The sequence below is a fragment of the Mixophyes fleayi genome, chromosome 2 (genome assembly GCF_038048845.1).
Source record: "Mixophyes fleayi isolate aMixFle1 chromosome 2, aMixFle1.hap1, whole genome shotgun sequence".
NCBI lineage: Eukaryota > Metazoa > Chordata > Amphibia > Anura > Limnodynastidae > Mixophyes > Mixophyes fleayi.
Window position 1 is genome coordinate 73,791,578 of NC_134403.1, and position 17,207 is coordinate 73,808,784.

The 17,207-nt window shown below is 37.4% G+C and overlaps 1 protein-coding gene across 1 annotated transcript; it reads left to right on the forward strand.

Annotated features, from left to right (window-relative positions):
- Positions 1 to 526: 526 nt before the first annotated feature.
- Positions 527 to 16,503, forward strand: GTF2H4 (general transcription factor IIH subunit 4). The gene is made up of 14 exons (XM_075199277.1): positions 527 to 636; positions 1,123 to 1,242; positions 3,333 to 3,437; positions 5,002 to 5,133; positions 6,712 to 6,808; positions 7,462 to 7,550; positions 7,916 to 8,024; positions 9,606 to 9,674; positions 9,785 to 9,868; positions 10,650 to 10,782; positions 12,137 to 12,267; positions 13,366 to 13,413; positions 13,818 to 13,896; positions 15,879 to 16,503. Exons 2-14 carry the CDS (start codon positions 1,124 to 1,126, stop codon positions 16,049 to 16,051), a joined length of 1,368 nt encoding a protein of 455 aa, XP_075055378.1. The 5' UTR covers positions 527 to 636; position 1,123; the 3' UTR covers positions 16,052 to 16,503.
- Positions 16,504 to 17,207: the final 704 nt, after the last annotated feature.

The following is a 17,207-nucleotide window of genomic DNA, read 5'->3' on the forward strand; positions in this document are numbered from 1 at the left end:
AACTGAAGGGGTTTAAATGTTACAGTCCAGTTACATGTAATAACCTATGAGTCTAGCAAGTACCAACATGACTAATTTCCAGATATTTTGCTGCTAAGCTGAAGTATCTATGCACAGCACTCACGATATTATCATGTGAATAACGGAGCACTACATTACCCATGTTAATTGAATTTGATTATTTTTTTATTTTATATACCCCCTTCAGTAAATATTGATCTATAAGCCGGAAATCAAGACCAGAGGGTGGGAATTTCATCTAGTATGCAGAAAATGGTGCATTTTATTCCCTAGTTGGGCAATACTGGACACCAGGGACATCAGCTAGAAGCTGCCACTGAGTAACCTAACCGCCGAACCGTCTAATACAGATATACCAGTCCTAACACCGCCACCTAGCTGACACTGCCGGGATTTGACTTTGGTGCTGTGACGTACAGTAGCTCTGCAATTGGTGGCTGCCAGACTGCCCTATGATTGGCTGTAAATTGGGAAGTGGGCGGGGCTTGCTGCAGTTGTTGCATGTCCTCAACTTCCTGTTTGTGCGCACTGTGTGCAGTCCGTACAGAGTGTCCCTGGTTGTGTGCTCCGTACGGTATGACAATAAGCAGCTCTCCGCCGGCTGTCACTGGCAGGGTATTTACCTTTATGTCTGCATTCTGCACACTACGTTATAATATTGTACATGAATGTGATTTATATTTATCATACACCGGTAACTGCTGGTGTACAGTATGCCATTAACCATAAAGTGATGTAATATTTCAGAAGGATTGATTTAGTGTATAAATAATATATGTATAGCAGATAGTATTAACACGGAGTGCAGTTGATAAGTTCTGTGTTTATGATTTCCATGTATTAACTCTAAACAATGCTTAGCAGATATAGCATACAGTACTAGAAGTACATTTTGTAATTAATAATGTACATGATTTTGTACATTGTTTTTATTTGTGTATATAAGTAGGCAAGCTTTTGACTTTAAATGGATGTTTATAGTTACAGTATATTAAGTAATATTTAAGGTGGCATCATCTTAATGTAGCCTAATGTGTTTGTTTTAAAGAAGTGCAACTTGTTGTGTTTTTAACCAAATTCTGCATCCATGTGTATGATCAGCATGAAGCTACAGCGGGTACACCTGAAGTGTAAGAATCTGCATGAATTCCTTCAAGAACTGAGCCCAGGTGTCCTCGACCGACTGTACAATCATCCTGCAACATGTTTGGCTGTTTTTAGGTGAATAATATATGTTATTAAATATGCATTTCTTACAAATGTGTCTTTTTTTCTGTCTATAAGAGAAATTACAAATATATTTGTAAAACCTTATATTCTAGCAAGGTCAGGTTTGGTCATATGTTATAAAAGTATGTCACCAAGCTTTATTATTATTCTATTTATGTTACTAAAGTGATGAGACATATACTGTAAATAATGTCTCTATAAATGATGAGCTCTGATGTTGCTTATTACTTTATTGTTCATTAGGAAAAAGTGTGTTAGAAGGAATTATGCACGCCCTACTCTAAATTATTATGGGTGTTAAAAGTCACCTAAGATATCTGTGACATAAAAAAAACACTGAACTTATGTCATGTCTTTAACTTGTCACAGAACTCTAATATTGTACATATAGGGGTAGATTTGATTCCCTGAGGTGTTCTTTAGAAAAACGCAGCCCACGCACAATTACCATTACTACGGTAATATCTCCACTGATTTTTGCTCACAGCTCTGTGACCTGCAAGCAAAAATGAATGGAATTTAATAATTTTACAGCAAATAGTAATATCCAAGCCCACTTACATCACTATGTGTATGTATATGTATATATATATATATATATATATAATATATATATATATATATATATATATATATATATATATATATATATATATATAGTAGCAATTTGCTTGCTGCCAACCTTTTTGAAAAACAAAAAAAGAGTGAGGCATTTTGTTGGCCAACTGCTGGTTAGTGTTGTATTTCCTATCAATACCGTTGTTCCTCCATGCCGTAGAAGTATACAAGTGCATCTTGCTGTATGTGCATCAAGAGATAGCGCTTGTTGTTGAAGCAGCATTAAGCTTGTTTCAAATTCTTCAGCTATGCTTTTAAAGTGTTTTTTATTTTATTTATTTTTTAATTGACAAAATAAATGTTTGCACCTTATCATTAAAACATGTTGTTGCATTATTTTCTTTTTGCAACTTCCCTACTTTTAGTTATTTTAGGTGGTTTTAAGCTACATATACAGTTGTTAACAGCAGTTATTCATTAGGTTGGATGTTGGCTCTATCAGCTTTATGTGGCTTTATTTTGTATGACTTCTTCAATGTTTGTCGCTTTTTTTTGCCAAAATTATGTTTATTGAGATTTTTATGGAATAAGAAAATAAGGGTGCAGAAAAAAGGAGGGGAGTGGGGGGGGGGAGGTTACATAGTGAGGAGTAGACATAGCAAAAAGCTCAACAAAGCATAAATTGACATTAGTAAGAGGAAGACTAGAGATGCAGTGACTTTCAGGCAATTATGCACACAGGACTTGAACTGTTACCTGTCACGCAAAGCTAGAAGGAGGTGGGGATTGGTCGGTGGGTTAGGGGCAGCTAGGGCCGTCAAATTCGGTGGCTGTAATAACATAGAGCCTTAACCATCTGTAATGAACTCATGCCAGGCCACCCATTTGACCATGGGGGAGGATGGGGCCATAGAGTAAGGAGCTTCATATGTCTCCATCTTATAGCTGAATTGGATTTTGGCTGCAATTTTATGGATGGTTGGGGGTTAAGGTTGTTTCCATTGTTGCTTGATTGCAGCCCTGGTGGCTATAAGGATATGACCCTAGACATATCTATGTTGCTATGGCACTTGATCGGGATACAGATGAAGGAGGGCAATGAGTGCTGCATTGTTTCTCTTTTTCTACATATATGATTTTTTTAATACACTGGGTAATAAAATACATCAGAAAATCACATTAGGTCAGATACAGTAGAATCCAGAGTCAATTTTTTTTGTTTTATATAGAACGTAACCGTAAAACTGAGGAAATAGCATACATTTAAAATCAATAGGTAATGGAAGAACTCCATTAGGTTGGGTAATGTAAAGGAGAACAAGAGGACGTTCAGACAACTTGGTGAGAAGGGTCGCCTCCTGAATTTGGTTGGTGGAGGGGAAAAGGGCAATCTTCTCAGCACCAAAATGATAAATGAGTTGAGTGGGTATAGAAGTCACTTAAGAGGTAGGTGGGCTGAGTCGGGTCCGGTAAACATTTAAATCTTTAAATTCCCATTGTTTCTTTTTTTATCTGTCTCCCAGGGAACTGCCAGGCCTTGCCAAGAATTATGTGATGCGCATGCTCTTTCTGGAACAGCCCTTGCCCCAAGCAGCTGTTGCATTGTGGGTGAAGAAAGAAAATCACAAGTAAGATAATATAAATTCAAGAAGCTAATTGACTGAAATGTTTGGCAATGAACATTTGAGAATGAAACTTTGTTTCTATTACAGTCTAAGAAATGTGATATTACATTTGCAAATAAGATGTCTAATATTAAAATATCATAAATACTACTAATAAAAGTAAGCTTTAACATTTTCTTATTATTTAAATAGTATCCACATATTCTGTAGTCCTATACAAACCATTTATAGAGATATAAAACAAACTTAGATGCCATGCACTATGTGGGGCTGGTCATGAGATTTAGGAAATTACAGAAAAGACCATTTGAACATATAGAGCAGTTCAGTAATATATTCAAATGCAGTATTTAAGAGTAGTAACTTAAGAGTAGTTAGTGCTACAGGGTGTAATGTATACGAGGACCATATGGGGATGTGCTTAAGTAGATAACTAGTTGAAATGTATAAGGTGTGAAAATCAGTATGTCAATGCATCACACAGGAACATTTCTACCATGAGGCAGATGTACATATTTTCCTATAAAAGTGTAATTTAGTGGTTTCCACTTTGTTGTTGATTTAATAATAATTACAATTATGTAACTTTACATACCACTGCATTGTGGCTCTATGATAATAGTAATTATATCTGGGATATATAAGTAATTGCTTGCTTATATGTATCAAAGTCTAGTTATGTTACAGAATATTCCAAATACACCAAAGGTCAGCTTGAATAAAAACATGTATAAAAGCATTACCTAGGCCCTATGATTGATATATGTAAACAAATCATATATGTGTATCCATTCACATACCGTCCAAAGGTACAGTGACACTACTCTGATCCAAAATGTTATGAGTGAAGCGGCTAATATCTGAGGTCATTTGAAAAACGAGATACTTGTTTACAATTAGATTTGCAAAACAACACTATTTGTTTCCCTTAAGTCAATAAGTAGTTGAATCACTTCTGCCAGCTATAGTCTGTAGTCTTTTGGGATAAGTCTCTAATAAAGCAGCATTTCCACATAGATGTTTTTTTGTTTCTAAATAGCAAGTGAAGTACTTTGCTAAGCATGCATCCAATAGGTTATTTAGACAACAACGATAGACAGCAGAAATGTGGCTTTGCCACAGAGTTTGGATGGAATTAATGTCCAGCCTCTGACTGGGCCACTCAAGGACATCTATATTAATCATTTCAAGGCACCCCAGGGTTACTCTTCTATATGGCATTTTATGGTATATGTTTGTTTTTTTCAGCCTCCCCTTCTATTTTGATGCCTTCTCACAAAGATGTAAAAATGTGTTGGGATGCTGATGTTTATAATTTCTATAATTGTATTTATCCCATTTGTTTTTAATTTTTATATGGAGGAATTCTGCCATATCAATACTAATGAATGTAATGTAGCTCCTAATGAGGTCCCAGTACTTGGTTTACAAGTTGCTTTCTGGGGTATTTGCCATATTAAAACAAATTAAATGAAGAAAACACTTCTCGATTTGATAATCTTTATGGAGTAGATCTGTTTCAGTGTTTTTGTTAATTGTTAAAGCTTTGTTTATTTGAATTTTTCAGGGAACATGAAGAAAACACACAGATCCTCTCTGGACTGCGTCTCTGGCACACACAACAGCTTCCTGGTGGCCTACAAGGACTGATTCTTAATCCAATTTTCAGAGAAAATCTTAGAATTGCTCTTCTAGGAGGGTAAGGATAATTACGTTTCTTCTGTCCTTTTTCTTTATGTTCTTTGAACCATTATATTGGATTTCATATAGAGACACAAGGACAATTGAACTCCTGGGGGGAAAAGGAATCAAGCTGCGAGTTTCCGGCGGGTTTGATAAGTGGAGATGTTGCCTATATCAACCAATCAGTTTCTAGTTATCATTTATTTAACACATTCTACTAAATGACAGCTAGAATCTGTTTTGTTGCTCTAGGCAACATCTCCACTTTTCAAACCAGCCAGCTTGATACATTTACCCCTTGATATTCCAGTTATCATCAGTATGTTCTTTAAATGCATGCGTTAAAATAAACAGATAAATTAATGAAATCATGTAAAATAATATTTAGAAATGATAGCAATGCAGTCTGAAAAAAATGACATGACTGACATCACTAATATATACACTATTGGTGGGTCACAGGTTCACCCCTCATACAGTGTATCTTTGGTTCACCTGACCAGTAGTAATTGTAATTTCCCTGTGGACCTTTCTGGTTCTGTTACCAGAGTGCCCTTGAGAAGTATTCACATAGCTGAAGCAGCAGGGAAGGGAATTCAGGGTAGTGTGGTTATGTCTATACTCTGCTGATTAGAATAATCGTTCTTTATTGGAAGAAGTGGAGCGATGTGTGATCAGCTTGTGCTGATAATCTGGCATATTTGGTGCAGTACGCAGCTTTACTGTGAAGGTAATCTGCAGCACATTTTAAAGTCCAGCAGTCTGGGAAATATAAATTGTTTTCTACTTTGTGCCATTTTTACAGTTTATTACTAAAATGGATCTATCATTTCCAAATAAAATCACATGGGAGTCTCTAAAGCCTGAACTTAGTGGGTGTCCTGTAGTGAAAAGCAGGATCTTTTTAATTATTTTTCATTACTTTTATATAGAAATAGTGACGGGCTTGTTTTCTTTATAACGGAGTTTTTCACTTCTTACCCTCCTTTCCCAATACCAGTTTTTCTCTGTCCTACCATTGGGGGACACTGTGAGACATTGGGGTATAGTAGGTGGGACTAGGAGTTTAGGTACTTATTAAAATACCAGTATTTCAGTGGGGGTCCTTCTGTTAGGATGGCTGCCCTTTGCTGTTTTTAGCAGCATTTGGGCATACACATTTAACAGACTCATCTTCCAATCACCTTTTGGCACGGCTTAGCTCTCTTTGTAGCCGGGACTGCCAGCACATATAATGTAGGAGACATGGGTAGGATCAAATATCATGATGAAATTACTATGGTGATATATTTGTTCTTTAAATGAATAAACAAACAAAAGTTTGTCACAGACATTTAAATTTACAGATATATACATGTCAAGAAACTGACATTAGAAATCAGTACAGTTTCATAAAAAGGACAAATGAATAAATTGTAAAGAAACTAACATCTAGAAAATAAGAGTTAAGGCAGAAAATGTTAATTAATGTGCACTGGTTACATTTACATGTGGTATTTTTCCCTGTATTCTATGTTTCTATATTTCTAAGCCACTTTGAATTTTACAGTGTATCATTCTTTTTTCTTTGTTTTTTCTCTTTTGTTTTGTGCAGAGGAAAAGCCTGGGCTGATGATGGCAGTCTACTGGGTCCTGACAGACATGGAAAGGATGTTTCTTCTTTGGATAAATATGCAGAGAGCAGATGGGAGGTGAGGTGATATGTTCTACAGTAATGCTTCCAGCTGGGTTAGAGAGCTGGCTGGACCGAGCTGTCCAGCTCGCCTCACTCTGACAACCCTGAATTGCTCTTTGTAATCAGAGTTCTCCAGGTTGCTTTGCCTGGAAGATCAATGCAGGCGCTGGCAGAGATTGAGCATCTCCTGAACCACTGGGATACTGGCCATGGCATCCGTCCAGCACTAATAGCTGCTTGGAGAGGGGTTCATGTAGTAATTGGTTTATTGACTAAAGTTTTGTGTCTTGATGTGTTCAGCCATTCACAAAAATCTCAATTATTAGTTTGTACATTATAGCGGTGGGGTTTCTTCATTGAGTGATGATCGTTCACTGCATGTACAAACCATTTCTATGGACACCTTGCTTGGCAAGTCATTAATAGTGACAAATATGACATCATGTACACACTAGGAAGACAGATCCACAGAGTGTGCTTATAATATCATTCTCTATATCTCTGTTCCACAATGAATACAAATGTATAAAGCATATGAAATATGAACTTTATGATATCACAAATTTTATTTTCGTACAGAAAAAGCGGTGCCCTGTAACTGGTCTTTTTTCTCTTATATTAAACATAATGTTTGGAAGTGAATATAATATTGAATTTTTCCATTTCTAGGTTATTCTGCAGTTTATGGTTGGGTCACCAAGTGCTACAGTTAGTCAGGATTTGGCACAGCTCCTTATACAAGCTGGTCTCATGAAAAGGTAAAACTGCATTTTCATAAAGTGTACCCGTTGCTTGCACATAGCTGAGGCAACCTATTATGGTCCCAACAAGTATTCATAATAATGTCCCGTGCCTTCTGTCTCCATCCTAACTCAGTGCTAGTCTCCGTACTAATGTATAGGCTTCACAGTGCATAGGATGGCCTCCTCCACCTGTGTAGGGGACTATAGTGAAACAAGTCAATTTTATAAAGTGTGTTTAAACAAAGTGTACATAATAAAATAATGCAAGAAAAGGTAACTGTAAAGCACTGGTCTGGTGAATTCAGAATATATTTTTCTTAAAACTTCTCCACTTTTTGTAAACATTCTTTTTATTTTTTGCCTTTGCCCTCATTCTGCAGTGATTCTGGAGAAGCCCCAAGCATTTCTTCTGCTGGATTCCAATTCTTGCTTCTGGACACAGCCTCTCAGCTCTGGTATTTCATGCTTCAGTATCTCAAATCAGCCGAGGTAAGTACCAACCTATGGACGGGCTGTATATGTATTTATGCTTCACAATAGCTTTTAAAGAAAGTTTCTATACAATGTATATAACCGTCCCTTCTCCGTGGCTGTAACCCTTTCCTGAAGATCTCTTCCCTTCCACTTTATCACTTGTCCCTTTAACATTTCTACCCTTCTCCCTTCCTTCCTATAGCTTTTATATTAATATTAAATAGTCCAAGTAAAGACACTGGGAATACTTGTTTACTGAAAATTGATGCTTGTGTTTATGTATTCACTTTATACTTGGACATACAGGACATGTTGTTGGTTAGCTGTCATTGAAATAAAAATTAATATTAATATTTAAAAAAAAAAAAAGCTTTATAGATAGATATAGATATATATATATATATATATATATATATATATATATATATATATATATATATATATATATATATATAGCTAAAAGTTTACATAAAAGCAAATAATGCCATTTCTTGTGTTCATGTCATTAGATACAGTGCCACTAAATTAGTTGCAGGTCTTCACATAATAAGTAAAATTGGCCACCGTTTAATAAAGTAATATAATGTGTTAAGTAAAAATTTAAATCCTTACTTTCCACCATTCCACTTTTATTCCTAAAGATGCAACATTTAGTAACACATGGCAGAATCCAGTCCCTTGTCCAATGTCCGAGGGACCAGCCAGACACGAGAGGATACTACCTTTTGTATCCAGCTGTATGTTCTCCCCATGTTTGCGTGGGTTTCCTCAGGGTGCTCTGGTTTCCTCCCACGCTCCAAAAAAAACCATACTGGTAGGTTAATTGGCTGCTAACAAATTGACCCTAGTCTGTGTGTTAGGGAATTTAGACTGTAAGCCCCAATAGGACAGGGACTGATGTGAGTGAGTTCTCTCTACAGCGCTGCAGAATCGGTGGCGCTATATAAATAAATCGTGATGATAGATGTCTGTACAAACAAGATGACGTTCTCACTATTCAATAGATGAAGCTGTTTCATTTGAAGAAGGAAGGGGCAAAGCATTTGTTCAGGTTACCTGTTCAACTGCTAAAGGGGGATTGTTTTAATTTTATCTTTGTAAGCGAAACACTGTCACTCCTAGTACCACACAAATTGGTAAATAAATAATACCATTTGATTTTGAAGACAAAGTAGGTGCTGCTGATGCAAGCCAGGAGTTACACAGGTAGGGGGCACAATGGTTCCAGTAGTGTGCCAGAGACCTGTTTCATCCAGCGCATGTGTACACCATCCGTAAAACACAACATGCAACATAAGCACTGTGTCCCCATTGTGGAAGTTGTTAGCATTGGGGTTGCTAACAACAACTTTTAGACGTACTGGAGACTTCCTCCTTAAATGGGTGACCAAAACTAAGTCACCCCTGCAGTCAAGCAGTAAGAGATCTCAGGCAACAGTAGTAGAAGGCTCAGACTATGGACAAGTAACACATTCTTACAGGATTTCACATTATGGAGTATTAATTAGTTCACAGAGTATAACTCTAATCAATAATAATTGTTGCACCTGCTTGTTCTCCTATAACATAGCCTGTTCATTCTTTTTACTTCCATAGTCTCGGGGAATGAATCTGGTAGAGATACTTTCCTTCATGTTCCAGCTAAGCTTTTCAACATTGGGAAAGGTAAACTAAGATAAAAAACACATTATAAAGCAGGGGGAGAATTTATGGGAATCATTATATAATGGTCTTTGTGAAGTGTACCACACTTTGTCTGCTTCTTTACTAAAAAGGATTACTCTGTGGAGGGGATGAGCGACTCATTGCTGACTTTCCTACAACACCTGCGGGAATTTGGACTAGTGTTTCAGAGAAAGGTAAAGTAATGGTCTGTCTCATTGCATAGCAAAATGAACATATCGTTGTTAAATGACTATGTTCTGTACATTGCATATTATACAGTCTCCAAAGCAAGCGTTATTATCCTGTGGGTCACAAGTCCATTCTATCAATTTCTAGTTAAAATGACCCTCTTTTTGTAAGGTTTCTGTGTACCACCAAATAATGTTTGTGCATAAATTTGTATTATATTTCAGGGCTAAGGGGTTACAGAAGGTAAAAAGGGATAGGGTGACAGGTACTTACAGTGTTGTAGCTGGTCACAAACGTGCAGTTTATAAAAGTGGTGTTTTGCAAAGCATTTTTGCAAACATATAAAAAAAAGGCAGAAAGACAAAAAATCTTATGTGAACCAACTGTTATAAATGTATAAAGTGCATATCTCCAGATTACCATTTAGGCAATAAACAAGACTCTGAAACTGTTTATTTAACATTATATGTTAATACAATGAAGATACTTAATGTGTAGGCAACGGGAAAAACAATTAAAGGAAATAAAGTATATGATTATTACGATGACTGATGTGAGTTCTCTGTACAGTGCTGCGGAATTAGTGGCGCTATATAAATAGCTGATGATGATCATTACAAGATTAAACTGTCCGTTCCAGAACTAATCTTCAGTCTTCTATCTTGACCATAAAAAGTTAGAGAACCTCTGCTTTTAGAGGGTTTTATTAATCTTCTGATACCTCAGTTTTTGTCATGTGTGAGATTTGAAACAATCCAAAATAATTGCATGTTGTTTTATTTGTAGAGAAAGTCTCGACGCTATTACCCGACACGGCTGGCCATAAATTTGGCATCTGGAATATCTGGGACTACTCTGGACAGCCATAAGCAGGGTTTTATTGTGGTGGAGACTAACTACAGGGTATATGCATACACAGGTTGGTAACGCTATTGTAACTGCAATAGTCAACAACTTGTATAATCTTAAAGTATGTGATTGAGCCAAGTTTGAGGATGAAACATGTTTATTTGACCAGAGACATGCTGTAGGTTCAAAAATGTTAGGTGAAAGTATTCATTAAAGGAGTTACACAAACCCACGCCTTTTGCCCAGACTAGGTCACTGCTTTGGATGCCTTCAATTAAGATGTTTCTGAACTTCCATTTTACACCCTCTCCTCTTGTTTCCTCGCATATGCCCCCCACTTCTGACTCGCCTTACACTGGCTCCCCTTTCTCTACAGAATCCTTTTCAAACTCTTCACCATACTTACAAGGCTCTCTCCAACTCTACTGCCCCCTATATCTCTAACCTCCTCTCCAGTCACACTTCCTCTCGCTCCCTGTGCTCGGCCAATGACTGTTGCCTCTCCTTCACTCTGATCACCTCATCCCACTCCAGAATCCAAGAATTCTCCTGTGCTGCCCCCCTCCACTGGAACGACCTCCCACGCTCCATCTGTCTGTCCCCTAACTTCTGCTCCTTCAAACAGGCACTTAAAACTCACCTGTTCTTTAAAGCCTACCAGCCATCCACCTAACCATTTCTTATCTCCTCCTCTTGTTCTTATCTTATCTTTTCTCCCGGGCCCTCTTTTCACTCCTCCCCAGTATACGTCAAGATTGGGAACAGCTGCATAATACAAAGAGTAGGGATCTCAGAGAAGGGATGCACATTGGTATACTAGACTGGTGGTTAAGGTCGCCCAAGTTCTCAAAGGTGGACAACCCCTTTCATTTTTATACTGCGGTCTGGCAATAAGATCACAAATACTAAACAAATCTTTTAAAAATGTGTTAAATACAGAACTTGTTACCCACTGTGCTCTAAGCAGATTGGCAGCTTGCAATAAAGTGTAGTTTAGAAGCTTTAGCACGTACCCCAAATATATTCTCCTATTCACATGTCTTTATATGGATAGTGGTATCTGAAGAGCATACATGACGCATCTCTGCACATACTAAGATCTGTGTTGTCAAAAAGATATATTTATGTTGCATTTTTGGTACACTATAGTCATCACTTCTATTGTTGTATCCGTTGTACCTTTAAGTCACCAATTATGACCGTCATTATTTTTTTCACATTTACTTCACCATACTATTTTCTATCTCTCTGGTGTATAATAACGTTTATTTTATGAAACTTGCATCGTGTAACTTGCTTGTTTATTGTTTTTAGACATTATTGGTGATGTTTAAAGGACTCTTCATTTATAGTATTGGAGAAAGCAAAGTGTCGTGGTAGGAAGTGTCCAGTTATGTGCAATAATTCTGAACATTTCATTTTAGATTCAGAACTACAGATTGCCCTCATTGCTCTCTTCTCCGAGATGCTGTATCGCTTCCCCAATCTGGTTGTAGCGCAGGTCACTAGGGAGAGTGTACAACAAGCTATTGGAAATGGCATCACTGCTGAGCAGGTGAGAGGACATATTACGTATGCTATTAAAGTCAATCGTTATAGAAATGAATGACCATAATTTGAATCCAGTCTCTTTAACTGTAAGCGAAGTAGTAACAAAATTTTTGTTTATATTATATGCTATTTTCTACTGGTTTATTAATTACTTGCCATACTAACAAGATTGCCGAGCCTTACACCAGCCTAATCTTGAGTCAGAAATACATGAAAGGATAAATATAACCTCCTCCAAAATATTGTGTTAAAATTATGCTTTCATATAAATCTCTTCCTGACTAGGAGAGAGAGAGCATTCCTCTGTGGGTACTCCATATTAAATCCGGTTTCCCCAAGGATGACCCAAATCTGCCCCATAGGCATCAACATAGAGTTCAGCATCATCATCATCAGCAGCAGCAGCTATTTATATAGCACTACTAATTCTGCAGCGCTGTACAGAGAACTCGCTCACACCAGTCTCTGCCCCATTGGTGCTTAAAATCTAAATTACCAAAACGCACTCCCCCAATTAACCTACTAGTATGTTGTTGGAGCATGGGAGCACCCGGAGGAAACCCACACAAACACGGGGAGAACATACACACTCTACACAGATAAGGCCATGGTTAGGAATTGAACTCATGACCCTAATGCTATGAGCACTGGGGTAACCACTAAGACACCATGCTAACCATTGTCCTGCTCACCCACTCCAGCCTCGTCATTGACATGGGAATGTCCCAGTGTATTTCTTTGTGTTGCTGGACTCCTACATACCGTAACGTCAGCAAGCAGTAGCAACACAGTAATGTGGTGTAGGGGGCACGAAGCTATGGCTTATGAAGCCTTCTTTGTGGAGCCCCGGTCCCCACAGGGCAGAAGTAGGAGTTTTCAAAGGCATTTCTTTGTTGGCTGGAGATCCACTCCCTTTGCATGTAGTAAAGCTGTGTAGTGGACTGCTCAACAAAATGGAGAATGCAGAGTTACCATCCACCATATTGGTTAACTTAAAAATATAAAACCGATCTTATAGCCTTACCGTTAAGATGAGTAAGCATGAAATGCTTATCTTTTTTTTTTTTTTTTTTTTTTCTTCCTTTTAAATGTCAATCTATAGATCATTCATTTCCTGCGGACGAGATCACACCCAGTGATGTTGCAACAGGTAAGATATCTATTTCCTGTTGCATGTATAACAAAGGTGCATATAATATAAACATCTACACACATCTAATATATTTATATAATATGTCGGTATTGTCCCAAAACCATAATTACTGCTGTTCAGTGACTTTCAGACGTGATCACCAAGTTCCTTATCCTGCAGTTACCATAAGTAGCTCTGTTTGCCGTATACCAGGGGCAACGCAGTGGTCATTAAGCCTTTATTATAGGCTCTTTGTTGGATAACTTTTTTTCATTTTTCCTGCTGGTGAAGGACAGCTGGATGGAGCTACCACTTCCCAGCTGCCACTGGACTGAGGAGGAAATACAAATTATATGTTGTGGTGCAGTGAATACAGAATTAAGGTTTATTATTTAGGTGTTGACATTCTGCACTTTTTCCAGAATCCAGTGCTTCCCCCAACTATCACTGACCAGATTCGTCTGTGGGAACTTGAGAGAGATCGCCTTCGTTTTTCTGAAGGTCAGGAGAGCTTTATTATTTCTTTTAGCCCTTCAACGCTAACGATAAGTATGTGGAATAGTCACAGCTGTTCTTGCACTGGAAGATGTAAAGAATTTTATTTTTCAACAATTAAAATTGCTGACCTCACTAGTAGCTGAGTCAGCACAGTATAAATGCTTCCTGATATGGCTGCCCCCTCTCCCTTCTTGCCCCTATCAGCAAAATATAGTGTATTTCCAAATGTAAAGCCACCTGGCGTATTAGGGCAGAAACTAACACAATGCGTTTCTCCCCTGCACCTCAGGAGCACTACATCACTTGTAATAGTGATCTAATGGTAACTGGACATTATTACATGTGATCCAACAATTTCTGAGATTTCAGCTAATTATTAAGTCATTTCACCTCTAAATTAACAATATTTATGGGGACAGACATATATAGTTATTTTACTACATTTGGGACCAAAATGATCCATATGGTAACTTTTATGGACACGACAAAGTTCCTGGTTGTTTAATTAAGAAAATGATTAATGGGATCCTAATTAAACACCATGCTCACTCCAGCACCTTTATTGGTGGTTTAGCTGGAATGTTATTGTGTTGGGAGTTTGTTTAGAAGCATAATGTTTTAGGATTTTGTTGGAATAGGAGCCTGCTCTATGTGTTTATCCTCCTGTGGATGTTTGGTTACTGTACTGTCTTGCCTATGTGATTTGCCTTGTCTGAATCTTGATTGAGTTGACATTAACCGTTGACCTGATAACACCAACATTTTTGATTCGGTCACCTGCCATTATATTTTAAACACACAGATTTACTTTTATTGTATAGGTAGCGAATTATTTTAAATTGATAAAGGACGCTTTCATTGTTTTCATTTAAGTAGATGTGTTGCTGTAGTTTTCACTTAATTGTCAAGCCACATTGGTCTCCCTCCACCATCTTTAGCAGGAGGGTATCTTTAAATTTATTCTAATATTTTCCCAATCCTGCCCATGTGGCTTCAGTTCAGTTTGCGCCAAACTCTTCCTGAGATCCTACATGCCATTATTGCAACCAGTGTCGTTTACTATAATGCAACCAGTGTCGTTTACTATAATGATCCTAGTTTGTGGCACAACCTATGCCAATCCCATACCTCCCAACACTTAGCATCCTGAAAGCAGGACAAAATAGACCCCACCCCTGTTCCACCAAACAAACCGCCCAAAAATTAATGATTTTAGGTAAACCCCAACCACTTAATTTTATAAAAAAAATTATTTTTATTAAACTTGCACATGACAATAAACAATACCGTACATGCAGTTACAGAGCATATATGACATTACATGTAATATTAAATGTACAGTAACATATATTTCCCCACCCACTTTCTTGTTAAGCCATGCCCCTTTTACAGTCTCTGAATTGGGTTGTCCCTCCAAAATTGGGACCATTGGGAGGTATGTCCAATCACAATATAAATCTTTCTTTGAGTGAGGATGAAGGTGTGGCTAACACAAAATGCAAATAAAGTAACATACATAAATAAAATGTAAACAACCTAACATATTAATTTGTTAATGCAAGTAGTGTTATTTTCCTTCTTCCCTCTGTATCTGTTCTCTTATAATATTCTCAGTTCTTTATGGGTCTGGCTATGCCCCTAATAATGTCATATCCCACCTCCTGTGATGTCAAATATACCCATTTCCATAAAGCCATGTCATCAAGCTATTGTAGTCTGAGAAGATTATCACTCAGAAAATTTAGAGGAGAGCTCTTGGTAAAGGTAAAATGGATTATGTGGAAGAAAAGACAATGGCCCCTTTACTGAGTGGGGAGCTCAGCAAGCTAATGTGTACCATTATTCCTATGACAAGAATATTTGTGTGCATTCAACTCTCAAGATTAACATTGGGCAACTATAAAGGAAACGCAAAAAATATAGATTAAAAACTTTTAATTTGGGCTGTCTTGTTCAATTCATTTTGTCTTCTCTTCCTTCAATAGGCGTCCTCTACAATCAGTTCCTCTCACAGGTGGACTTTGAACTACTAAGAAATTATGCTCGTGATCTTGGCGTACTTGTGTTTGAAAACCCAGTGCGACGTGTGATGGTGGTGACACCAGCAGGACATTCAGATGTTAAACGCTTCTGGAAGCGACAAAAACACAGCTCGTGAGACGTGAAATACAGCTAACACTTGGAGCAGCAGAGGTTATGAGACTTGGCTTCGGCATCGCTTAAATTTGGACCCAAACTGTATTGACTTTCTTCTCTTGCAGGTTTTTTGTACTACCTTCTACATTAGGCACTTATACACCTAGGGAAGTTTACTGGGATCAGTCCTGTTTGAAGAAACTTTTAGCTGACCTTTATTTCCGCCTGTATAATGGCTTCTGTCTACAAAAAAGTGTTTTGTTTCCAAGAAACTTTTTTTTAAAAAGCTAGAATTAATATTGTAATTCTGTTTCTTAACTTCTACTTGGATTTAAAAGGAGTGTTGTACGCCTCCAAAACTTCCTTGTAATATTCATTGAATGTGAGAGAATGCATCAACAATTGCCACCCCTTCCATTGATGACTAATTAATGGACATAATGCTGCTACATAAATAAAGTGGTCAGGATATTTGATGTTTTGTTTGTTTACAGACGTTAGCATGACTGATAATTCATTATATATACTTCCTTTAACTGCTTAGTGAGCACACCTGTTTCCGACAAGGCCATTTTTCATACACTGTTGGCTAAACTGTGGTTACCTCCCACATTCCACCTGGAAAACTAGTGTCCTCTACACTCCCTATTACTGCCCTAGTTAGCAGGCTTCAGTGAGTAGTCTCGGGAGTACATAACTTGCGTCCCGTATCATAACTTGAGCAGCAATCTCAGTTTTCTCATTAATAAAGCCACATATACCTAATATTACTAGCTTTAATGCTTGCAGTAACAATTTCTGAAACCCCTGTACTTTAATTTGATGAAATTACAGATGCATCCTTTGGATTGGTCTGTTTATAAAATCAGGGTACAAGTGCTGTCCCTCGCAGTCCAGTACAAGTGGAAAGCAGGTATTACATATTGTTAATTAAAATCCAATTCCATTAAAAAAAAATTGTAAATATTGTAATGTCTTTGCATGTTCACAAAACACCGACTCCTAATCATATCAGAAGGCAAAGATTATACATTTTCACATAAGTTTTATAAGCAACAATCTTGGCACCCTTTGCAGAGGTGAGTTTAACCTTAGCATGTACATTGATTGAGTACACATTAATTACATGTACTTTCACCCAAAGAATGTGCCTCTCTGACTTCAACATAAGAAGAAAA